This window comes from Polyodon spathula, chromosome 26 (assembly GCF_017654505.1).
Source record: "Polyodon spathula isolate WHYD16114869_AA chromosome 26, ASM1765450v1, whole genome shotgun sequence".
NCBI lineage: Eukaryota > Metazoa > Chordata > Actinopteri > Acipenseriformes > Polyodontidae > Polyodon > Polyodon spathula.
The window spans coordinates 9,690,120-9,717,259 of NC_054559.1; the positions used below are offsets into that span (position 1 = coordinate 9,690,120).

General features: G+C 37.3%; 1 protein-coding gene across 1 annotated transcript in view; it reads left to right on the plus strand.

Moving 5' to 3' along the window:
* The window catches only part of LOC121300777 (caskin-1-like), a 57,263-nt gene that overhangs the window by 12,068 nt on the left and 18,055 nt on the right, over positions 1-27,140 (plus strand). The window contains exons 2-11 of the mRNA XM_041229635.1: positions 2,748-2,845; positions 3,590-3,735; positions 4,965-5,060; positions 7,622-7,752; positions 17,097-17,205; positions 17,577-17,685; positions 18,247-18,341; positions 19,401-19,518; positions 23,934-24,152; positions 26,972-27,076. Of these exons, the coding sequence (XP_041085569.1) occupies positions 2,785-2,845; positions 3,590-3,735; positions 4,965-5,060; positions 7,622-7,752; positions 17,097-17,205; positions 17,577-17,685; positions 18,247-18,341; positions 19,401-19,518; positions 23,934-24,152; positions 26,972-27,076 (1,189 nt within the window). The 5' untranslated portion in view covers positions 2,748-2,784. The remainder of the gene's footprint in view (positions 1-2,747; positions 2,846-3,589; positions 3,736-4,964; positions 5,061-7,621; positions 7,753-17,096; positions 17,206-17,576; positions 17,686-18,246; positions 18,342-19,400; positions 19,519-23,933; positions 24,153-26,971; positions 27,077-27,140) is intronic.

Genomic DNA, 27,140 nt, shown 5'->3' on the forward strand with positions numbered 1-27,140 from the left:
GCATTGTAAAGTGTGTATAGGCTCAGTAAGGTCGGTTTTGGGGATAATACTCAAATTCTGACTTTGACAAGACATTTTCAGCAGTCCCAGATAGCTGCGAGCTGTTGTTAACATACCCTTTATGTGCAGAATGCCACGAGAGACCACGCGGCATCAGCCAGGGGAATGAGGCACAGACAGCATGGATTAGCAATCTGGTCACATCATCAATCTCTTACCTGACACTCAAAACTAATGTCTGTTTCACGTAAAGTGCAAATTCTGAGCACCTAACAGCAAACCCTGTCTCTCTGAAATGTGCCATTAACCAGCTGTTCATTTTCTTACTCTCCTCAGATAAATGTTGGCAATACAGCTTTGGATTTCTCATGTAAAATACTGGATATTTCATGTATGCTGCAGATATTGGAGAGACCAATATGGTCCAAATGTTCCTAATTCTGCATGCAATTTACAGCTGCATTTAAACGTTAAGATTTAGCTGTAACATTAATACATTTTTCGAATATGAATGTGTATTTACACAAAATGTATGGCCTATGTAAGTTAAGAAAAAGACATCCATTATTTATGAATTCCTGGCTGGAGGACTGACTGTCTGTCTTGGCTGCAGTGCTCAATTGCTGTTAATAAATCAGGCTAAGTCTCATTTCCCAGAGGAAACAAAATGGAAATTAAGATCATACATCAGTAAGTTTTAAACACTAAATGAAATATAGAAGGTAAAACAGATACAAAAATGAAGTGGTTGGATTTTTTAAGGAATTCCATAACATTGGTTTGCATGAACAATCTGTGGTTGTCACAGGATTACTTTTTAGTCTAAAAGATATTGAACATCTGGACCACCTGTAATAGGGAGTAGAATAATTCCTTTGCAGGGAAGACTCTGGAAACAAACTTCACAGTTTATCGATTATAAGGGCAGAGACTCAGGACAGTGAGTCTGGAGGCTAAGCCAGTTATCACGGCCCTCTGCACCCTGAGTGGCAGGGGAGACCTACAGAAATCAGCACAAAAGAAGAGAGTTGTGTCTACAGTTTCTCCCATGGCTCTCCATCAGTGCATATGCCTGTTTGACCCCTGCGTTGGGCTGCCTGTCCACTTTCGAATACACTGGATTCTCTTACACAGACTTTTTTTTTTGCAATGCAAAATGTGTTTTCAATAAATATTGTTTTCCCACTTGCATACATTGCTTCTGAAAAGAATCAAGGCTGATTGTGAGGAAAGAAGTGAGGCAGGGACTATCATATAGAACATACATAGCACAGTATTGACCAGGTAACTCACATGAAATATAAAGAAAATGTAGATGATACAAGTATCTATTTAGCCACACTACAGTAAACTCTAGAGGGTGTCCTGATGGTCAGAGCTGCACAGTTTCCGTTCTTTCTTTACTGTTTAATGATCTTAGGTTATGGAGGATTAAGAATGGATGTTTTAGACAAATTCCTGTGCACCTTCTATCTCCTGTTTCTTTGCAACCACCAAGACAGAAGGGATTATCATAGTTTTCCCTTTTTTCCCAATTTTTCCTTCTGCAATGACAACTTCATTCTGCTCCTGTATAATTAAGACACAGAGAAAGATTCTCTAATTCAGAACATTGGGTCAACCTTACAAAGGATTCATCAACAGAACCTCAAACTATAAACTAGAAGTGCACAATCGAGTTAGCATTGTAACTATCTGAAAGTAGTTAGGAAAAGATAGTATCATAAAGTAGTTAGGATAAGTATATATTCAATAATATATATATATATATATATATATAGTATATATATATATATGACTTAAATTGATATGTATATTAATGTGTATCTAATGCTTACAATTATTGCTCAATGTTTACTCCCTTAGTTGCATAAACTTACAGTTTCCCCCCAAATTTTCCCTCAAGTTAAAATGTAATTGAATTCAGGCCAAGCTAATCTGATTTATCGAAAAGGAAAGAGCTGAACGCTTTGGTTCTGCTTCCTCCTAGACTGCCAAGCAGAAAGGCACAATCTAATAAAGGAGGATAGGAGCTGGATGGGATTAAGTATGAGCTATTTCATTTTAGAGCCCAAATACTTTCTCACTTTTTGAAATACTGAGCAAATATGACCTCTGGGTTCAGCAGCCAGGATTCACTGAATCTATAAAATAGGTAAATTGCTATAACACTAAATAGCACAGAATGTAGCATTGGGTATCAGCTACATAGGGCTTAAGCCACAAATTTAAGTGCAAATTCAGTAAAGTGAAATTAAGAAATCTTCTTAAAATCAAGTTATACTGTATGCGTAAGTTTGTTATTCAGTTTACTATACAATGTGCTTCCGTTGCACACTTCATGAACAGACATCCCAGAAAGAATTGTAGTGGTATAACTGTAAACTTACTATACATTGTAAGATATGTGCAGTACCTGTGCAGAGAAAACTAAAGCAACTTTTTCTCCTGGTAAATGTTTTCACGTACCACATCTAAGCAAAATAAGCAACACTGAAGAGCATTTACAAACTTGCATGCTTCTGTATATTCCCACTTTTCCTGGGCTTTCTGTGTGCTACAAAAAAAAAAATGTAAAGCAGCCCAATAAAACTGAAAATCAAGAGACAAAATGTATGTTAATGAAGCACAATACCAAGGCATACAGTACGTGTTTGGGACAGGTTTAAGGGGCATCTCGACTGTGCTCCAGTGCTGTGCAGCAGCCCATGTTCTTGAACTCATGTTTCTTTTCGTTTTGTCTTCAGGTTCTCTGCTTTGCATCATGCTGCCCTCAATGGGAACATGGAGCTCATCTCCCTGCTGCTGGAGTCACAGGCTACGGTGGATATTAAGGACCAGAAAGGTACGTGATTCTTTGTCATTGATTAGTTCAATAGGAATTACAGTAATAACCTCAGGAAGTCAAAGTACCTTGCTTTCTCTGACATTTCTTATTTTTACTGCTCTCTGTCCTTGTGACAGGAATGATGGTAAACTGCAGCAAATTTTAAAACTATAAAATTTAACTTTTATAGTTTAGTGGTCGTTATCCCTTATTAAGTATAGTTCTGAACTGTCAGACACCCTCATGGCCGAGGCTACTAATGTGAAGCTGTATATTTTACTAATCTTTGGTTTAAAAACGTTTCATCATAAGACACAGAGTTTCCCAGACAAAGTCAGTACAGTGGAGTTTTGCAGAATACATGAGTGCTACCCAACCTTTATCAATCTCAGCTTCCTGTAATCAAGTATGGGGTTGAGAATGCTATTAGTGTTTTGGAACTTAACACTCCCATTGTTGTTTCATGGTAAAAGCAGGAAATTGCATAGGTAGTAATCACCAAAACATAGACTTCTTGAGCCAACAAAATGACCACCGTGCAATACTGTACGGTACTGTAAATATAATTTACTGGCAATCCGTCTGATTTTAAATATCTGTGATACAGATTTGGCATGCCTGGATGGTCAGATTCCAGGATTTGTCTTTTTAAATGTTTATAATATGGATTGGTGGTGCTGGAGATCATGTGGAAAAGCTTTGAGAGTTCTCTTTGGAGCTGCAGTGCAGGATTTTACAGCACACTGGTGTTCTCTTCCACAGGAATGCGTCCACTGCACTATGCGGCCTGGCAGGGTAAAGTTGAACCAATGAAGACGCTGCTCAAGTCGGGATCTTCTGTCAACAGCCAATCAGATGAAGGACAGATCCCCCTTCATCTTGCAGCACAGCACGGGCATTATGATGTCGTAAGTCCTGAAAGATTTTCTCCGAATATCTGGAATAAAACCTGTATATGAAAGAGAGTGGGATTCTAGAAATAAACCAGTAAATAAACTTAAGGAACACAATGAATTGGTTGAATTAATGGATGAATGCAATAAACGCAACGTTATATAATGTCAGTTCATGGCTTGCCTGCAGTCTGATATTGATGTAAGTTTAGTTCTGAAATATTAAAGTAGTAAAGTGCTGGGGACTCGTCTAATAATTAAACAAAGAGAAAACGATAAAGGAGCACCAGAAGATTAATTTCATTATGAAATATATCTGATTAAAACAAAAGAGCACACCTATTGAAGCTAAAACTGCAATAAAAATTTAAAGAAAAACAGTTGTGAGTTCTCAGAAACAGATATCTGATGGCAAGAGAGGCCAACCATGGGGATTTACATATAAACTGATGCAACAATGACCAATCTAGTGCTTCATTTGAGAATTTCGCTTAGAATTAGAGCATTTTGGCTAAATATGATGTAACACTAGTATTAATATTCCTAACACCTTCAGTGTATAACTACGTGCATAATCAATGAAAAACAACAATACATACATATATGTACAGCACTGGATCTGAAAATGTATCATTTCAAGTTTGACTCGTTGTCATAAACACATTCACTGTAATTAAGATACATTGAATATAATTAAGGGGTTATTAAAAGCATGCACTCACACAGACCAGCACACTTTACATAACATAATCTATATGTAAATTGTGACAGGAATTCTGACTTAGGCTACCCTAACAAACACTGACTTCTCGTACGGTGTGTGGTTTTACTTGTTCAAATAAACAGTTTTAGCGGCCTGTAGTCTGGGGTAAGAGCTGGTGCAGTTGTCTCCACAGGACCTGAGTCCCTGAATGCAACTGCTGGAGAGGCATGGGCTACGCCAGCCTTGTTTTCATCCAGCTAAAGCTGTCAAGTAATGCTTGAGAAAGCTAAGTGACATAATGGAATTAGATAAAAAAAAAGTAGATAAAAGAACAATAAATGTTTGCTTTCACTGGCTTATGTCAAAATGAAGCAGTTTTTTTTTTTTTTTTTTTTAACATGGGTTCTATTACGTTTTGTTGTACACTCAGCACAAATCGTGCCAAGCACAAACACAGTGCAGATAAACTATGAATACCTAACTAATCAGATATGCTTTTCAATGTGTTTAATTTCTGTGTGATGTTCTCCCCTTGCCGCAGTCGGAGATGCTGCTGCAGCACCAGTCCAATCCGTGTATTGTGGACAATGCAGGAAAGACTCCCTTAGACCTGGCCTGTGAATTTGGAAGAGTCGGGGTGAGTTCCTGTATTCATTTTAACATAGAGTACCATGATCTCTGCACGACTCCTCACATGCTAGTCCTGTAGATCTGACAGTCATTGTCGTTTCCTGCAGGTATTTTGTGTTAATTTCTCTTCAGTCTATAGGCTTTGCTGGGGTGTGGCTAGCACACTGCTGAGAGATGCAGAGGTACCAGAGATAATCCAAGAGCGTTTAGTCTGGGTACTGCAGAACTCAGACATTACCTTCTCGATCTTTTTCCTGTCCCTAATAGATCGATTTTTCCTTGTTTTTGAGCAGGGTGGTTGCCTAGCAAGATGACAGAGAACTGGAAAAGTGAAGATAAAACTGACAGGAATGGAATATGAGCTTCCCAAGTGGTGTTACATGATATCTGTCTTCGTGCAGACACATGGCAATTTCATTCAGCCTGCTTTTTAGACTGATGGACCAATCTAATGCCAAGCAGTAATAGCCTCTGTTTATCCAAGCTTTTAACTGCAGGAAGCCGACACACCAGTAAGGTTACGAAATTACCTTCTGAGTTGTTTTTCATTACACATTGGAATACAAATATTTCATAAATATGGACACTTTCAATGTCAATGGTTATATTTCTTTTCTCTAACATGTCATTTTGCATTCTGTAACTCAAGCTAATGTACAGTACCTAACTTTTAAATCCTGCTGTTATTTAGTAAGAGCTTCGAGCCTTATGCAGCTTTGAGGTATGCGTGGTATAGCAAGCTTAAAGAAATGCATTCTGAATATGAATTAAGCAAAAAAAAAAAAAAAAAAAAAAAGTTAAGAGCAGTATGAAAATTTAATCACTTTATTTCACCTACAGTGTTTGATTGTGCGTGGTTAGATGATCTAACAATCAGAGCTCTATAAAACTGCTGGTTAGCCACATCATAATCCAGGCTCTTATCACTACAACATAACTAATCACTAATGCAATTTGAGCTCTGGTTAAACTGAATGATTTTACGCTGAAGCCAATTTAACTGCCAAATGTAACCAGAATAAAAAAAAAACCTTTAAAAAAATCCTAGTGCTGCTGGGCAATGTCCCTTATTCCAGACTTGTATCTAGCATTGATTCATTCTGAATACTTTAAAACAGAATTGCAAACTGTGGCGAAATGTAAAAAAATGCCTAAACACACAAAAGCCCCAGAAGAATATGTCTCTGACCATAAGGATTTTGTCACAATTGAAGTTTGCAAATAATGTCGAGATTATAAACATATTGTGGCAGAAAAAAAGAAACCCACACATTTTAAAAGCAACCAAAAACAATATTTTCATACAGTTTATAAAAAGCGAAAGCCCTGAAAAAAAAACAATTTACGTAAAACTCAAAAATCGCTAAATATAAGCACCAATAAATGAAATTAATGAAAACCATAAAACAGGAGCCCTAATTATAAGCTTGTGACGGTCTGATGAGTACGGTGGTAGAAATGACATCACCAAGTCAAGGGTTCGGTACAAACAGCCCCAATACCAACAATGGTAGTCGGGTGTATTTTATTTAAAATGGGCTCACAAGCCAAAGGAATTGAAAGGGTTAACAAAAATGAAAGTCCCGACAGAACGAATCCCTTTCAGTTGTGGGTGCACTTCCCCGGCGTGGTGTGCTCAAGTGGAAGCTGTTCAGGGACAAGGTAAACCACTCCAGGGTTTGGGATAACTGGCAGTGGTGAAGCAGTTCCCTGGGGTCAGTCACTTTCCAGTGCTAAGAACCCACAGCACAACACGTAGACAAACGGACAAATAAAAAAAACACACAGTGGCTCAGGTCACACATCTAATCTCAAAGGTCCTGCACTCACAGAATGACAGCCTTTATATATCAGGAGACTTCACCCCACGATCAGCACGACTCTACACCTGCCCACTGTCTAATGCAAAGCGATTGATCACTGTAATCTTATCCCTTAATATGGGCATTCCGCCCAGCACTGAGACAGCCGACTTCCATTTGTGCCCCAATCTTCAAGCCAGCCACTCTCAGCAAAGACGTGCAAGTACCTCTGCTTAGCGCCTTCTTGGGTCAGGAGGGAGATTTATAGCTCCAATCCTCTCGCTGCCTGTCACAAAGCTACATTTTTAACTAGCAAGCCAAATACAATGTCATAATCATTGTCCCCTAAGGAGAATAATATACCAGTGTTATATTTGCATTTTAAATAGGTTAGGCACAGGGAACATCAATTAATGATGGTGATTTTAAGACCATTTACTTCGATGTGATGTTGTTTACCTTTGATTCTTACAGGATTCTTAATTAGCACCACCTAGTGGCCATATATAAAGATATTGCTCATATTAGAATAACACCATTTCAAATAGTCCTGTATTGTTTTGCTGTTTTTTTTCCAGACAGATTTCCATACCACCACACTGTAAGCTGTTTTACAGGCTCCCAGCAGGCCACGCTTTGAACCCTGTACTGTGTGAAGCATGGTACCACTTTTCTGAACACTAGATGGAATGCAGAATGTTCCAGACCTGTAGTAATGACTTGCGGCTGTGTTAATGATGTCATGGTCGTGTTTGACTCTGCACAGGTGGTCCAGCTGCTGCTGAGCAGCAACATGTGCGCTGCTTTGCTGGAGCCCAAGCCAGGTGACATCACCGACCCCAACGGCACCAGCCCCCTGCACCAGGCAGCCAAGAACGGCCACATCGACATCATCAGGTGAGGACAGGGATGCTCACATGCAGCACTGTATGCATGCACCAGCTCTTCTTTTATCAGAAGAGGTACTTAAGCCAACCAGAACTGTGATTGGCTGAGATCAGTGGTACTCACGTGTGCTGTTTCAGAGCATTCCAATACAATATATTTTTGAACATCGAGGTTCAAGTAAACATACAGGTTGAACAAGGCTCTGGATTCTTCAATTCAATAAATAAGGACATGTTGAAGCAACATCTGGACTGGATGAGCCACCACTGGCTTAGGGGCTTAAAGTATCATATAAAAACAGGCCATATTGTCTGTCTATTAGATTCAGAGAATTAGATTTAGAGAATTATAGGAACCATGAAGGTTCGATATATAGCAGTCATGAAAAAAGAATCATGGTAAGCAGAATTAGTTTAAACTGTCCCAGGGATTCAGGTATTAAATAAGAACTTTTTCATTTTTCATTTATTTTCTTTTTCTTTTTTCTTTTTGAAGATTATGATGTCAGGGTAAATTGAGAAATCAAATTGCTTATCTCAAAAGCCAGTTTGGAGAAATCATTTAGAGACACTCCAGTGCAATCAGAGCTTTTTCACTCTGCTCATCTCCAAGATAAGAGATCGCCTTCCTCAGTTTCCTCGACTTCATTGGCATTGTAAGACTTTTTAAAGAAACTACAGCGATTCTGATGAGCAGAACTGTCAAGAAAGCAATTCATACCCCACCTTGATTCACATTGCTTTGTCTAAAAGCTGTTTTGTCCTAAAATGTTAACTTATATGTTAAAATACAATCCTCTATATCTTAAAATACAATCATGTTTCACATCTATACCTTACGTTTGCCAAACGTATACACACACACACACACCCTGCACCTTAGCTTTGACCTTGCCTATGCACACCGCAAAATAAGCTCCTGCTCCTGAGAACGAGGCAAGCCAGCGCAATATAAGTCACAATAAAAATGGTTCTTCAGTGTTGCCACCAGTGCCCTTCATCTAACAGATGAAAATGTGACTGCTTGTATTTTGTATTGTCAAATGACCTGTGAAATTATGTGTTTTGTTTATTCAAATACTCAGCTACATTGTTATGATAATGTATTTATATTTTATTTGTAAAGAAATAGCTTCTCCACTAAATCTGTCAAATCTCTAAAATACAGTAGACGCACTGCTGAACATTGTTGCACTGTTTTCCCTAGGGGATTTCAGGTTGTCTGAAGCCATAATTTAGCTTTTCAGGTGTGGATGTAGTGTTATGTAGTACCACTTTGTTTTGTTTGTTTTATTTCAAAGTAAAAATGTTATTAGTTGTCCATCATTAAAACATATACAAGTACATCTCATGTGTTAGTACATACAGACATTTAGCAGGTTGAGGGAAATAGAAAACACAATTTCAGATGCAGCACTCAGAGTAACAGAGTCACTGAAAAGCACCACCAGAATCTTCCTAGGTGTGAAAAGGCAGCAAAATGTGTATCGCGCTTGAAGAGGAAGCGAAATCTATTGTGACTATGCAGAATAAGTCTCTGGGGTTCTCTTGCATCAGTTCTCAGATAGTGCTGAGTGACCCCCCTTTCGGGAGCTGGAGGTGTATTATGAAGCGGCTATATCTTGTGAGATTTAGGCCCAGATTTATAAAAGGATTGCACATGTTTTATGACTGTAAAACGGGCGCTGAGGGTTCTGAATTCTTGGATAGGATTTATAAAACAATGGCATAAACACGCAATTAATATGTGATTTGCAGGGGCAATGTCTCTGCGCTTTAGCCCTTGAGGCACATTCTGTATATGTATATGTAATTCTGAGGCGTTTCTGACTGAAACCGCTAAAATTGGAAGGGGATTTTGCAAATGAGGTCTATTAAATATTCCGCCTAATTTATTAAAGCTGCCGGTAATTGCGGGCCTCGTATTTACATGATTATTTTAAGAACTCTGAAAAGCAGGTGTTAATTTACCGCAGTAAGACAGTAGGCTATGTAAAAGGCAAGGTGATGTGATAGAGTTGTCTGCAAGGACAAAGAAACATTTAATAACATTTTGCAAAGAGCTAATTTTTTAACCCTTCTGATTAAGTCAGTTTGTAAATTGAAGTTTATAAGACCGGTACCATGTTGTTTTACAAACTTCAATTTTCAATACATATTTCATAGCTTACATGACAAAAAAGAAAGTCTGCAAATAGAGAATATAGAATCCACGTAAAAAAAAAGGTTCTTAGAAGCACCTAAAAAGGTCTCCCCACTGTGGCAAAGCAAGGTTCTAATGAGAGCTTTTACTTCTAGAGTGTAGGCATTATTATAAGAACAGTGGAGGAGATTAAGAAAATATGGAACGATATTCCGAGGCGCACTAAAGAAAAAGTCTCATATACATGTAATAGAATGAGGGCTCATCCTCCACTGTTATTTTAGTAATGCCTACAGAGTTTATATTTTGTAATACGGCATTCTGGTATTTAACAATATTGGTTCATGCAGTATTGTTAAATTCGAGTTAGAGCAAATACAGTATTGCTGGTTGAAGGCACATCTGAATAATGCAGCTATATTATAGACCATACAGATATGCTTTAAAATCATACATAGAGACAGAAATATAGATATACATAAGAAATAGGAGCATTGTAACTGCGTAAGAAATAAGTCGTAGTTAAACTGAAGACTGTTCGTATGAAGCTGTATGGATTTATTGTTGTTGAACATATTGTTGTAAAATGGAAGGATTTTCCACCTGTTTGACTGCCATGGATGTAAGTAAATAAAATGTATTGTTTCAGAAGTTTGAAAAGTCTTTATGTCTGGAATTATTCTATATGAAATAAGAAGTTGAACTAATATGCGAAGCACAGTAACTGGATGATGTGTCATAATGTAAAGTGGTACATTTGTTTATTAAGAAGCCACCACACTTTCCATATTTTATTCCTTTGTCCTGGTGATGTATGTTGAGCTTGTGACACATCTTCATGTGTTACAAGTACTGCTTGTACCAAAATCTCCAATTCCATATTGGTAAATTTCAGTTTTCGCTTCCGAGCATCCTCATCACCATGGCTATTACCAGACTGAGGTCTTTGTGTGCCATCCACTTTCTTTTGGAATGTGTAGCCTACACACGCAGGGTGTGGCCGTACTGAACACGCACATTACGTGGCCTTTTGCGGTCGGTTTTTCCCCTTTATAAATGTTGGCCATAGTGTCTGTCTGTCACTGGATTTATTACAGTTTCTTAGCGATATTCTCCATCATTTCACTCACACTGAGAACTATAGCAGAACAAAAAGACCAGAGAAAAGATAACAGCTGCCTGGCATAGCTGTGGTTTTGCAAATGCTTTTCTAAATGCTTGCAACAGCAATATATAAGAATATGTCCAGATTGAGTACGCCCAGATTCTCTCTACTCATTCACCCTTAGACTCTGAGAAGTCTAAAACACTGGGATGCCAGTGTAGATGTTTCAGTTCACTGAGCAATGCCAGCTAAAAGTTAGTTCCAATCCAGTGAAACTGTCACAGAGAGCCCAGAGCAGCGATTAGTACAATACTGATACAAAACAGAAAAAACAGCCTTCAAGATTTGATGAGCGTGAAGGCCTGAAAACTACCACAATGACAAAATGTATGCTGTGTGGACATTGACTGGCCTAGCTGAACTCTACCAGCCCAGGCTAATTACTAGAGGTGCAACCATGTATAATTCAAAAGCAAGAAGAAAGACTCTTCACAAATGCTTTCAAATAAAACTGAAAGCATTCATGTGCATATAATTATACAGTGGTAAAATTATTAATTATGTTATTATAAAGCAATCACTGTATTCTGATATTTTTACTGGGTAGCTAGCTACAGTATGTGAGACTGCAAAAAGAGCACCAGGGTGATTAATGATCCCATAAATGTTTAATTGAGGCTGGTAAAAATCAATAATGGATTAATTCAATAATGGTTGAATTCCACTAAAGTAAGTCATCAATTCCACCACCACTGTAGATGGCAAAATAAGATTCAGGATGTCAGCATTGTCATCCTTAAATACTAGTAATACTACTGCTTCTTCTAATAATACTACTAATAATCTTTTTTTTTTTTTTTTTTTCATTTGTAATATTCAGTTAGACTCTTATCTCCCTGTAGTCTGCTTTGCATCGCAATTAAATCTGCTCTGGGTATCAATCAGAAAGAGCCTGTACTTTGCTTTTCAGCTGGAAATATTAATACAGTATATCAACAAACTAGAGGGGGTTTCATCATCATAAATGTCACAGGTGCTGTCTATTATCAACATCAATACAAACCTCTTCCAGAACGAGCTGTAAATAAACCATGTGTGCCATGTGTTTGGAATGCCAATATGATAATGTGAAAGGGCGTGTACTTGGCCTGCAGATCACGTGGAGCAGATTTATTGCATTCTTTATTATTTATTATAAACTGATATAATAATTAATTATAATAACAGAAGTCCAATGGGTTACTTGTGATTCATAAACACAGTGCTCAAAGATAGCTGTATTAATGGATGTGTGTTTGGTCATTTCTGTCTGCTTTTTATGCAAATTTTAAAGCAAGAACCAATAATAATAATAATAATAATATTAACAGTATGTAGCCCTTTCTATATACTATGAAATACTATGCAACTGACTCAATTGGTTGAGGTACAATTCCTTATCAAAACCAGTCATGTAAGTGCTGAACTACATTACCCATTTCTAAAGGTTTTCAGACAACATTTTATTAAATCAATAATTGAATGAAATTTCCACATGTTTTACTGAGACTGGAGTCATCAGTAGTGCTGCGGTTTGGTAAGAACACCATTGAAATCCCTGTTTAACATGGTAATATTGAGCCACCTGGTTGCTGTAAATTCCCATTAGAATCCAATCTAACAACATAAAGAGAACGTGATTATAGTGGCAGTGTTCAAGTAGTCTGAACGTCCCAAGTTTATGCCTCTTGAATTATAATAGACTGCAGATGTTTGCATGTCCAGTGACTACACTATGTAACACAATTTTTGTTCCTGGGTAGTAAGTGTTATTTCCTAATTGCTTATGCCTCAAAAGTATAGAAAATGGCTATTATTCCCCACAAACTTTGCTTTTGTGACCAGGACAGTGATATTTCAAAATATCACTATTTCCAATGGGAAAATGGGCAAATGTGTGTCTTTTCGTTCACATAAAGTCAGAAAAAAACAACATATGAATCCAAATTAACATGTATTTATACTAAAGTAGTACAAAAATGACTACAAAAGATTTAGAAGTGAGTAGTTTTTCGAGATTTACAATTATACTGTAAATAGTTTAAAAGAGCTATGGTTTGTCCATTCTTGAAAATGTTAAATACCCCTTGATTGCATTTAAAATGGATGGATAATGTTCTACTTCTGGCTGCAGTACGTTTAAAGAGGTTCTGGTTATCTGTTATCTATAAGGTGAAACTATTTTAAAAGTTTACTTTATTGCATTAATATTAGATTTTACTGATAGGTTGGGTGTGTGGTGCAAATGTGCCAGTAAAAAGGAAGCATGAGAGAGGGAGATCTGATACTGATGAACTTAATAAATTATACAGTAAATGCAGGTACATAGTACTGTCAACGCAGATGCAACGTCAAACTGCACAGACAGTGTTTTGCATTATTGGGGAAAAATATGTATACTAACATATATGATTGACATAAAACCGCTTTAGACAGTTTAATTTGCTCTAAATACCACTTACCTGCTTATGCTACTGGATAGAATTAGATATGTGATTTGTTTTGTTGTTCAGTCTATATTTAATAATGGGCCACGGTATCTCCTGCACTTTCTAGAAGCTACACCCGGACATTTAACAGAAACCTGTAGTGAAAACAGTGTGTTTATTTGAACGTACCAAACATAATGCTTACCTGGAATTATTTATCAAAATATTTATTGTACTGCTTATCATAAAGAACAGGATATTGCTGCACTGCTATAATCAGACATTCCCCCCTCTTGCCTGTGATATTTGGAGCTCAAATGGGCATGAAGAAGAGAGTTGCGTTTGTCGTTTAAGTCTGAATACAAAAATCAAAGCGACATGTCGGGCGTAAAAATCACAGCGAATAAACTCTGTAGTATAATTAGACATTTAATGTTAATCTGCTTTTAGGAAGTCTTACAGAGTACTGTCTTGTTCCCATATGCTTAGCAAAGGTCTGGCCTTGAATGGATAACAGATTAAAGCAACGAATATATACAGTAAAATGCCAACTGAATGGATGTTAGTACTTATGATCAACACATGTATCACTGAACGTATTATTGTTCATTGGTATTATGCACTTGTGAAATATGTTTTATCGTTGAAATTTATGTCCTTAATTTATCTAATTACTAGTAACAAGTCCAGCCAGCCAAATGATTATCTACAGGGATACTTATGGGCTCCACTGTATGTTGTTCTAAAATGCGCATGCATCAGGAGATGCAGTGTAATCTCAGTTGGCTAAGGTTCTCATGCAAAGGAAGCATTTCTTCCTGGAACACAGACCCACCTCTGCAGACACCACTGAAGGAATGTGGGTATATATTTCCAATAAATAGCTCTACCCCTGCCAGAACACAGGCCTCCACTGAGCTCCAGTCATGCCAAAATGCTTGTACCTATTTTCAAGAGAAGATTAGGCAGTCCTCCAGGAAATTCTACTGAAGGGAGCCAAGACCTTTGAAAAGGTGCTTTGCGTCTTGTTGTGTCTTTCATCGGAGATGCCTTCAATACTGACTACTGGCACACACAGTAAAAGCTACATTAATCTCAACCTATGGTGCCTTGGTGTGTTAACAGTAATATTTTAGTTGTTTGCAATTGCATTACAGCTAAAACTGGCAGTTTTTTTTTTTTTTTTTTTGGGGGGGGGGGGGTTTGTCTTCTTGTTTAGGTTTGTGTTAAACAGCAGCCTCACATATCCTTATAGAAAGGGGACATTAATATCCACCTTGCAATCAGTACATACTCTCATCTATGTTGTGTATGAGGGAAATGAGCAGAAATGACGGAGAGGAAGTAATGAATGCAGCAACTATTCCAATAAAATGCAATGTTCACTTTCGTTTAGCACCATTCTAAGGGTGTTTTTGCAGTATCTGAGCTCACAGGGTAAGCATTTCGAAATCTGGAAGACTGTTTTAAACTGTAGTCCTGACTTGTATCTGTATTTGGAAAAGAGTCAAGCAAAACACCATTTCAAAATAATGTTTCCATGTTTTTTTTTTTTTTTTTTTTCATACAAGCAAAAACTTAAAATAAAACCTTTCCTTAAAATAACCATAATATTTAAGCAGGTGGGCCCCCTGAAAGAATGTGTGTTTATAGTGAGGTGGGACTTCTCTTGGGCCAGCCAGTAGAATGGGCGTATTGTATTGTGGTCTGATATACTCACTAAATTGGAGGCCTGGTTTCACAGACCTGGAATCATGTTTCCGTGGGCACAGAAATGGTAGGAAAACATGGAGCTGAATTAATAAAGAATTTGTGGAAAAAGCAGACATGACAGAACCTATATTTGAAATTTACTAGCCTACGCAACCCTTTATAACAATTGCATTAATCACATATCCTGCACTGTTTCGTCATTCACCACTGTGTAGTTTATATAGAATTTGAAGTCTTTTCACTGATATAATATTATAAATGGACTTACTGTCTTTATAAAATGAATGTCGGTACCTCAAGCTAGTTTTAGTTTCATGGCCATTGTTGCCTTATTTTTTGTCGATTTTTTTACTTTTCTTGTTTTATACAAACAGTACCTTGAAAGGATTCTAATTAGCATCACACCCTGAAACACTGTCATGTAATTTAAACCACACAGTAACTTCTCCTCAGTCTGCCACTTTTTGGTCAATATGAACTTATAACCCCTTGTAAATAAGAACTGAGAGAAGGTCATTATAGAAACCCAATCAGATGTCGCCCATAGGTAGCCTTGCTATTGTAACAAAGTGATAACAAAAAATTAAAAGCTGGTTTCACAAAGCTTAATTCTTCAGATTAGTGCTTGCAGAAGTTATGAATATAAATAATGTTCTGATGTTTCAAGCAATATTAGGCTCAGAAGCCTGGCTTGGGCTCTTATCATCAGTGCTGTAAGGACAGAAGGGCATTGAGGTGATTTGTGTGATTAGCATTCCCTATATTATATACCCCTCAACCTCCTCCACAACCACCCACCCCTGACAGAGGATTCTGCCGCAGTCGATATGCTCAGGTTGGGATATATATCATTAAATTACCTGGGATTCTGTCTTCAGAGCCCCTGCAGTCTAATCATTTGGTTTGCTGTGCCTATCAGTTGTGACTATCAGTTGTGACAATGAAGGGCAACATGTTCATTCATCTGGAGCGAGAACGAGATTGAGAGCAGAGAGCTGACGAGGCAGGATAAGGGCTGCTATGCAAATGAGCTGGTGCCTCTATCGCAATAGAATTTTATTATTAGGCAATCCATTGTGTAATTAATCCATTACTCTCAGTGCAGTGGTCATTTTATTTTGACAGTGGCAATAAATTCAACGATTGGACTTCAGGACTTGAACGTTTATTGTATCTGGTAAATATAATATAGACAACAGTTGTGTTTTACTTTTTGAGTTATTATATACAATTTTGCAAATGATTAACAAGTACTGTAAATCACAAGAAATCTGAACAATTAAAAACTAAAACTTAAAAACATATCATTTAACAATAATTTAAAATTTTAATTTAACATATAATTTAACAATTAAAATTATGTTAGCACCTGCTTATTTTGAACTGTATCTTAGTGAGCTAGTCATTGAGGGGCAGTACTTGTCATGAAGGATAGAAAGTTAATACTTATTGAACCATGTGTGTCTTTCTTTAGTTACATTTATGGACATTTGTTTGGTTTGTCTATGGAGCATAGATTACTGCCATTGTGTATGTCAACAGATTATGCTACTGCTGCTACTGTTGTTTTGGGAATTGCTGAGCAAAGGAAATTAAGCCCATGTTTCTATCAGTCACATATTTCTGTGGGTAACATTACTAATTTATAATTCATCAGTCTTTAAAGGTGTATTTACCAAGCACTTGAGCTGTAGACTGTGAGGGTGGGGATCAGGTAGGTTCCTCCTGTTACCTGTGGCACAGGAAGTACATTTATAGTGTGGTGGCAGGGCAAAGGGCTGGAAAATTTCAATTTGGAAGAATTTTGTTGCACTTTAGGCAAGCTGTTAGCTTGTTAGCTGACAATCCTGGAACAAAGTATTGGTGCATCATGAAAATGAAGTCATGTGATTTGACCTGGGGTTCTCTTCTTTTTAAACCCACAGGTTGCTTCTGCAGGCTGGCATCAACATCAACAGGCAGACCAAGGCTGGCACCGCACTGCATGAGGCAGCTCTCTGCGGGAAGACAGAGGTGGTACGCCTGCTGCTGGATGTGAGTCTCACTGTGGAAAACTTAGAGACACCTGATGGTGCTGAGTGTCTGCTCGTGCCGGAGGGAATCTAGTAAGACAGAGAGAGCCACCTGATGCTTTCTCTCTGAAAGGGTTTTATTTAATACATACTTCTGTTTGTCAAAATGATTTTATCAACGTTTTAGATTATTTCATTTTGTCAACCCCCTTGCAAAGTGCACTAAAATAAGTAATAAAAAAAAACCTCAGCACGGGATATCTCTTATGGGAAACTAGGATTACAATAAGGTTAATGTAACAAGCAAAGTATGCATGAACAAACCGTAGTAATTTTTTCCATCGTTCCAACTGCTGTTTGTGATTCAGTGGGTGTGGTTTCTGTCCTTGTCAGAGCGGTATCAATGCCCAAGTCAGGAACACATACAGCCAGACTGCCCTGGATATCGTTAACCAGTTCACTGCCACCCAGGCCAGCAAGGAGATCAAGCAGCTGCTCAGAGGTGAAGAGAGAGTTGCTTTATGATGGTCTGCAGCTATGGCCAAAAGTTTTGCATCACCCTATAGACTTAACACATTTTCCTTGATAAAGTCCAATGAAACCTGATGAATAATGTTAACATATCGAATTACATATCACTTTGTAGTTTTCCATATACGTAAAAAAAAAATTTGACATTTCGAAATCTAACTGTTTGGCTTCCAGTAGACTTTTGCAATATCATCTTGTAGTCAGTTTGATTACATGATGTTAAATAGAATATATTAGTTATGTTAATATAGTGGGGGGTTTTTTGTTTGTTTTTTTTTTAATTATGTCTCATTCCTAAAATTCTAGTTGGTGCAACCTTTGGCCAGAGCTGTACAGCAGTTAAATTTTTTTATGTTTTGCACTGCAAAAATGATAAAATTCTACTAAGGCAAAATACGTTATATGTTGGTAAAGATTTTCTCTTTTTGCTGCATTCTGTTCTTATGTAACCATGTTTATCCTGGCTGTATCTATGTAGCACTGATTGCATCTTTTAACTCATTTTTTAACATTTCTTTTTTGTTCTTGGCAGATGCCTCGGCTGCCCTGCAGGTGAGGTCTATGAAGGATTATTGTAACAACTACGACCTGACCAGCCTGAATATCAAAGCCGGAGATGTAATTACAGTAAGTATCAGAGACACTCTGCACAACAAGGTGCTGATTGTACTACAGCATGCTAGTGAAGTCCCCACAAAGCCATTCACTGAGGGTGGGATTTGTGTGGTTCTCTTTTCAGTACTGTTGGAATCGATTCAAACAAATGCATAATATGAAAACAATTATTGCTGGTCTTTTGTGATATTGTTTTTGAAAATTAATGTTTATACAAAATAGAAAATGCATGAGTTAATTACATTATCCAAAAATCATTGCTCTAAGACATTTTTACATTTTGTATTTCAGTGTATATATAATACAGCTGCTTTCTTGCAGTAATGTAATGCCAGATCTCATTAATTAAATCTTTTAGCCATTCCCTTATTCCTGTTCATATAAGTTAAACAATAGTTATCCACCCATATGAGTTTAAAATATATGTTTGCATGACTAAATCATTAATCTAATGGGTAATCTTTGGTATTTATTTACTCCACTGCTTTTGAACAAGTCTTGTAAAAAGATTAGGTTTGTCACTGCTCCCATATCCTATTTTTTAATTTATTTTTTGTATTGCTTCTGTCAGATGATTCCACCATTATATTTTATGACATGAAGTGGCACTGTCTACAACAGCGCCACCTGTTGCATGTAGGTAGAGTGACTGCAACTGTACTAGTATTATACTTGTTCATGGGAGAAACCTAAATGATATGAAAAGCAGTAGAGTATAAAGCTTTTTTTTCTGGTGTTTAACTAAAGGCAGGTGCAAGCAAACCTTCTAGTTGTTATGCCAAATACACCAACGTCTGTTTTAATTGTTCAAATAAAATACAGGTATAGACTGTAGTTAAAACTTCCCAAATGCTGTAGAGGGCACTGTAGACTGTATTATTCTGCTGCTGATAAAAATATCTGCACACTGTATGCAGTAGCCATTTTCAATATAATGTGTATATTATGTTGTACTGTATAAACATCCTCTCTGTTGTAGTTTTGAAAGAACGACCATAAAAATAAATCTTTCCTGCTGAGATAGTGATGAGATAATGCAATCCTTTTTTGTTTTTCTTTCTTTTCTTGCAGGTGCTAGAGCAGCACCCCGATGGCCGATGGAAGGGTTGTATCCATGACAACAGGACAGGAAATGACAGAGTGGGATCCTTCCCTTCCAGCATCGTGGAGGTGATCAGTAAGAGGACAGGTGTGCGCTTGAGGTTCTCAAGGGCGGGACGGGCTGGTACGAGGGGATCTGACCTTTGTTACTGTCAGGACTAAGGGGGCTGAGCTGTACTGTACAACCCTTTAAAGATTGGTCCTTTAGAGTAGACCTAAACTGGTTGAACTGGGGATGGGCTATATAATGCTAGGTTTTCAATGGAGCACTTTTTTGTCTGTGGTGGAAGGGGGGTGGTTAATATTTTAAAACCTTTTTTTCAGCAGTCTACAAAGAAAGATGGATTTTTTTTTTTTTACTAAATGCTGATAGTAGAAAGCCTGATCTTTAAAGGGTTAAAGGAAAAATAATGACAAACTCCATAGACAAGATATTGGCATGTGTTACTAAACAGCAGGTTTATATGACTATCTCAGAATAATAATAATAATAATAATAATAATAATAATAATAATAATAATAATAATAATAATAATAATAATAATAATAATAAAGGGTGTGAAATGTAATAAAACCTAGTCAGATAGCAACAAAGGCACAGATTCCCATGGACAAAGTCAGTGTGATGATGGACACTGTATAATGCATGTGTATGTTTGGCACCTGAAACAAAGTGGCCCCCGAAAACATTTGGTAGGAATCGATGGCCACTGAGTTTCAGACACCCTGTTTGCAGGTATTGAGGTCTGGTTGCTTGGCTGACGCTACAGACGGCATGTGTCACATCGGGTGTGAATGTTTCATCACCTGGGTGACAGCCCTCCCTTCTATGGGTCTTTTAAGTTGGCGCTACCACTGTTTTCCATTTCCATGTCACGGTACTCGGTATCCTGTTGTCCTTGGAGAGGGTTGTACTCAGTAAAGCAAAAAACAATTAAACGATTTTTGCTGCGTTCGTTTTGTGTCTTTGGACTGCTGCTGGCTGCTGTTTTTATTGGTTGGCTGGTTGGTAAGACAGAAGTTGACAGAAATAGTATGTTGTTTTGTTATTGAACACATTGGTTGCAGTATTACGGTATGGAGTAGAAATAACTGAATGGTTTTACTAGGGGTTTGGTAAGAACCACAAAGGAAATGAAAGTAACCAAAATGGATGTGCATTATCCCAAATGTGTCTTGTGGGTATAAATGTGCTCACGTCTAAACAAAAGTTAAAAGGAAATGAAAACAAGACTTCTTTGTCGAAAACCAGTTCATACCAATAGAATTCCAGTTCTCTCCAAGAGAGGTCCAACAGACTCTGTTGACATCACAGCATTAGTAACCCAAAAAACTGCATGTACAGTAAACAAACAGAAACCAGGCCAAGCGATCCACACATGGGACTGACTGATTTAAGAGAGAATCAGGTACAACAAGGGAGGGTGTGCTGAGCTTATGTTTGCTCTGACATTTGTCTAAATTAATAAAAAAAAAAAAAATGAAAGCACAACTGCAGCTATAGAAGCACTGTGGTGCCACTAAATTAAGTAATGTTTCTCTACAGTGCCACAATGACTGTATCAGTAGTATTATTTAGATTTTGCAAGAGCCATGTCATGTAGCTTTTATGTAGCAGTTGTAGTAAATTAAACATTATTCAATGAGTCTATTACAGCTGTTAAAGTACCAACTTGTAGAACTAGACATCGTTTAATGTATTTACTGTAATGTAGTGAACATTTGACATAGTTTAATAAGTGAGCAAGAACAGGCCATTGCTGCCAACTTTTATAAGAGACTTAATGTCATCTAGAAATGTTCCCAAACTGTGGTTGATCTGTATTAGAAGAATGGCATTTTGAATACCGGGTTGCTGCCCCGCTGGGCTTTAAGCAACTATGCTTTGCGACAATATAAAAGCTAATGATTTCAGAAACAGCTATATTTTCAAAACTGATTATCATAGCTATCAGCAAGTTGTGCATTGCAATAATAGTTCTGCAGTGTTTGAGGTGAAGAGGTGTTTGATATTCTAGATACCTTTACACAAACCTGACAGCAAGATCGAAGAGGTAATTTAGCTCACTCAAAGCTCTACTTGGAAAACGCAAAGTAGAAACCCTTACAGCAACACGCTCTGTGTCCTGCTTTGAAGCAAAGGCAAATAAAAGTGAACAGAGTTTGCAGGGAGATTAATTGTGTTTAACTTTGTTGTTTCTAGAGATACAGGACTGCAGTGCTGAGTACTAAAAATCGAGCATCTAAATTTGGGTCACAGGGCCTCATTTACAAAATTGCACTGAATATTAGGCTGCACCATATTTGCAATTAGTGTGCAAGTTCATGATTTCCATATTTGCTATTGCAATTGTATTCATTATCGCGTGAAATAGTGAGTATATTGTGGTGCACATTGATTTTATTGTGGCACACTATGGTAATCAGAATGAACATGTGATTTGTATGGTAATGCATGATAATGTATTTAAATGAGGCACCCCACTCTGAATAATGAGAAGAGCTTCATTCACATCATATTTACTGAAGGGCGATAATTATAGTGTGCACCTTAAAGTGAGAGATAATTAGTTTGTTTGGAAACCAGGCTTTAACCATTGATAGGCACACCATTTAAACCTATTTTTCTGTTATAATTTATTTTATGTGATTAAATAAAACACTGGACCAAACAAAGTCATGCCTCTGCCTGTCGTCTGTGGAGGGCTGCTTCTGTTGTGTTTTTTGGTCAATGTAAGGTTAATGAAATTATCACTCACACTACATGCATTCTCTGTTAGTAAATGGGACAGTAAATTTAGGGTTATGGTGCATGTTACAGCTACATTTAGGGCCCTTTCGTAAATAAGGCCCATAATTTAAATGGTCATTTTGTGATCTAGAAAGCCAACATTTTAAATAACAGCAAATTAATTTAAAAGACTCATTCAATTATCCCCTGTAAATCGTCTAAAGGAGATGAATATTTAACTAGCATTTATATGGGTAGTGAAGATCTGTTGTTAAGACCACTGCAATGTTAGGCCCCTAGGGTTTGAGACATCGGTTCATCTACTGTGATAACAAGATTTTCCTTCCTAGGTGACTAATGACTTTGCAGTAGATGACGGATGATCTGGTTAAGACAAAGAATCTGCAGCAGTTGGAAATTATTACTTAATAATGTTCTCACTGTAATCGTCACACTAATCGAATTTCCAGAACTCTAACTCCATTGTACATAAGAGGTGATGGAACACATGGGATACAAGGTCGTGGCCTGGTTTCATTGTCATTAACTGTCTCTCAGTGATCTGTCATTAAGTGGACTCATTTTAAATGGAGCTGTTATAAACATCTGTGTGCAGTCTAGGAGATTCATGCTCTGTATACAATGTTGAAATCCATATGTAAAATATATGGGAGTTCCATGTTTATATGCATTTATATATATATATATATATATATATATATATATATATATATATATATATATATATATATATATATATATATATTTTTTTTTTTTTTTTTTAAAGCACAAAGAAATACTAGTTTCTTGCGTTCTTAATTGCTTACAAAGATTACCATGAGTTGACTTAACTTCTTCACTAAATAATAATACAGTGTTATTTAATTTCATTGCAATTGAGAGTTGAACTGTTGGTCTGAAATGATGATATAAAGCTTGGGTTTGCAGTGTAAAAATACTTTCAAGAGAGTTATTCTTTACTAAAGCAAGTTACGAATTGTTCATACCTCATATTATCCACCTTAATGTTTCTACAAGTTAGAATCGCTAGTTTTTACAGCTGGGTGACATGTGTAGTGTTATTAAGTGTGTATTAAGTAAATGTATTAGTGTTATTATTTGTTTAAATGGTATTTAGGATTAACATACTGTGCAGACCTAAAAGGTTACCTAATGATCAGATGTTGCAATTGTAGTCAATTAAAACTATGTCTATTATAAAGTTGTGGTTTTAATACGAGCTCCATTAATGAGGAGAGTTGCAATCAGAAACGATAAGTTTGTAATCAGAGGGGAATTATAGAAAATTATTTCTGAGGTGTATCATGGGAACAGGTTTGTTTTTAGAAAGTAGATTCTTTCTCAAATCCAGCAGTATAAAGTGGTGTATCTGACACCAAGACCACTAGTGTTCTTAAATGCCATAATCAGGGAATTGCCCAGTTGTATTTTGAAAGAGCAAACACAGATATATATATATATATATATATATATATATATATATATATATATATATATATATATATATATATACATATATATATATATATATATATATATATATATATATATATATATATATATAAAAACAATAATTCATGGCGTGACTCAATGTGGCAGTGAAGGCTTCTGACTGAGAATGCAAAAATGCTTGCTTGCTGCTTTCAGGAAAAGAAAAAAGTTTGTTTCATTTTAGATTCTCTTTTTTCTTTTGATTTCAGTTGCTTAATTTGTTTCCCTTTTCCTTCTCTTATATTTTTGTTGCTGCTAGGTTCATGGAATACAGTCATTTGTACCCAACAGTATCAAAAGATTCAGATTTCTGCGTCGTCGCACGGCCCTGGGGCCATGGTTAACGGCGAAACGTACCATCAGTTCCATTACTTGCCGCCACCTCCACCTCCACCTCCACATTCCCATCAGCCACTTTTCAGTTCCTTTGGCTATCACAGGTCCTATAGTACTTCAGAAGAGCTGCACTGTGGACAAGGTAGAGGACTAGCGGCTTGCTTTATTTATTTATTTATTTATTATTATTATTATTATTATTATTATTATTATTATTATTATTATTATTATTATTATTATTATTATTATTATTATTATTATTTCAAATAAAATGTATCATATTTTTATTCATTCACTTCTACTTTGTCGCTTCTCAAGTGTGTCCTGGTGGTGACCAGTTGGAATTTGCCTTATTCCATTCACCTTTGTTGTGGCTGAACGATCTCCTCTTTGTTAAATGGTAAAGCCTGCCGTGGAGTAAGGCGAAATCCAAGGCACAAGATAGATAAAGGATTACTCCCCTGAGATTTACTTTGTGTTTTCTAAGCTTTACTAAACTTTGGTGGGCTTTCTTCAGATCGCCACCTCCAAGGGTTTCTAAAGCCTGCCAGGAAGCACCAAAGGTCAGGTGCAGATCTAAACTGCTTCCCCACTTCTACCCTACCTTGTGTTGCTTGTGGTTCCTGCAGTGTTCAGTTTTAACTGTGCTGACTGGAGAAAAAGTTATGAGTGAGTTATAAATATAGTCACAGATATAATCTGTACTGTATATAGTGAAATTAACAAAAGCTTCACAAAAGAATGAATAAAAATAACTAATATTCAATCTAAATCGCAAGGAAGTAATCTTTAGGTGACCCATCTCAATATACAATTATTATTATTATTATTATTATTATTATTATTATTATTATTATTATTATTATTATTATTATTATTATTACTGACATAATTACTGTTGTATGAATCACCAAGGTCCATATTAATGTTTTATTTCAGGGGTAGAAGCTCTTTCTTTTCTTTTATTTTGTTCAAGTCAGCCACTCTATCACCCCTCCAAATTAATTGCTACTAGTTTTAAAAACATAACAGAATTAATGAATTGTTTGAGCTCTGAAACATGCCTGGCTTTTCCCTAGAGTTTTAAATTAGCATTTAATAAAATGGCAGAAACAGAAAACCAGTCACCTAAACAAAAACAAACATTTTGTAGCCAGTGTAATGCATCGTGGTAGCCACGTGCTTCTAGGAATTTCAACCCCTGAAGGCCTGTATCTTGTTTCTGTCACACCATTAAAGGTGTACTTGCTAGCGTAAGGGTTAGGGTTACATGAATACATTAAAATAACAGTAGATGTGTATGAAAACCCAATCAGAACTGTTCTTAAAAATCCTCTGTAACGTCAGCTTTTCTAATGACTGGGTGAATGGTGAAAACTGCTCTTAAACAAACACAAGCAAGTACAGCTTTAAGTGGGAGTGGGGGCAGCTGCTAGGTACTGAAGTGGAACATGCATCGGCCATTCTCCTCACCTCTGTCTACTTTTTTTATTGATTGATTTTTGTTATTTTTTTATACATGTTTTTCTTTTTCCTCTCTGAGCTATCCTTCTGATTCATTTTTCATTAATTCTCCAACCATTTACTTGTTATGTTTAGCACTGGGGTTAACAGACTAGAGAGTAATTTGAACATGCAAGTGAACCAGACACTCAGGACTGTGACCTTGAAGCCACGAAAGACTCCAGACCTGCTCGCCTCGGGTTCTTCGTTTATTTTATTTAAACCAGCTTCACAGATCCTGTCGGAAACCAGAAACAAATTCATCTTTCACACAGAAACAGGAATGTGTGGTTGCAGTCACCCAGATTTTGTGTGTTTGTTTTGTTATTTCTTTATACAGTGTAACCGGACAATAGGATTTTAAAGTGTTTTATTAACCAAAGAGTTTGAATTTCTAGCTCGGAGAACTAGCTTCTCTGGTTGTTGCGTCCATGTTGGAGTTGGCGTTCCGTGTGTTAGTTATGATCTAGACACCACCCTGTCATATACTGCTGCCACCACCTGCGCTTCCTTGAAGGTCCATCAAGCAGCGAAACCTTGCCTGCTATGATCGCGCAAGGTCCAACCCCAAGGGGTCCCTTTTGTGAGTATCCTTGATTATCCATTAGCACTAGATCCTTCCTTTTAAGCCAATTAGCGGGGGCAAAATCTGATAGCTCAGTGCAGTGTGTCAGTCCGCTTTTGTCTGTCAGGCTGGTAGCCGTTGTGTTGAAATATGACTCAAGAAAACTCAGTAGACCACAGACTTTCATCGGTGTAACTGAAAGGTCTTATCTGTTGTTGAATAGCTGGGTATTGTCATAATCCTGATGTTTGAGATGAGGTAGGGGGTATGAGATGTGTTTCTCACCATAACAGAGCCACGCCTCCAACTGTAGGTTGTCATAGAGAAAATAAACCCTTGTTATCCTTGAAAGATTCAATAGGTTACGCCACTCAGATTATACTGAGTCCCTCTTCCAACAGCCTTGGGCAATGATAGAACGTGTAGCACAATATAAACAAACTCATCCGAGGCTTTCCTGTTCGCAACAACAAACTGGAAATAGGAATAAAAAACACCATGCGACATGCGACATGGAACATCAACAGCAGGTAAGAAACGAAAGAACAACAAAATGTACAGTCAGTAGTGCACTGGAGGATTGACATGTACAGGGAAAAACTTGCATGTACAAATTCCTTTTGAAAAATCAAGACGTTCAGTAGGGGTAGTTCAATAAAACTGAACTCCCAATTGTTCTTTTTCGACAAAAACAAAACAGTCCTCCAAACTTTGAGGGCAGCTCTGACCCAAAATCACTCTTCAGCCGTCCTGTCGGGGTTGCAGAAATTCTTTTCATGCCATCGCTGTCCTTCCCTCTAGTCCATTCCCACTGTGGAGTGAGGAGCATGGCCAGGGTGCCCAGTGCAAACGGCAGTCTCTGCCAGCTGGTAACATTGGTTTCTGTGTTGAAGGTCCCCGAGGTTCAGAATCCAGTCCACATGGCTCACCCACCCTGGCTACGGGCAGCTCCGCCGGCGCCAGCGAGGAGATTTGGGTTCTGCGCAAGCCCTTTGCAGGTAACACCGGGCGCTCCCATCTGTTGATCAATCAAAGAAACCCTGTACTTAACAACTACATCTA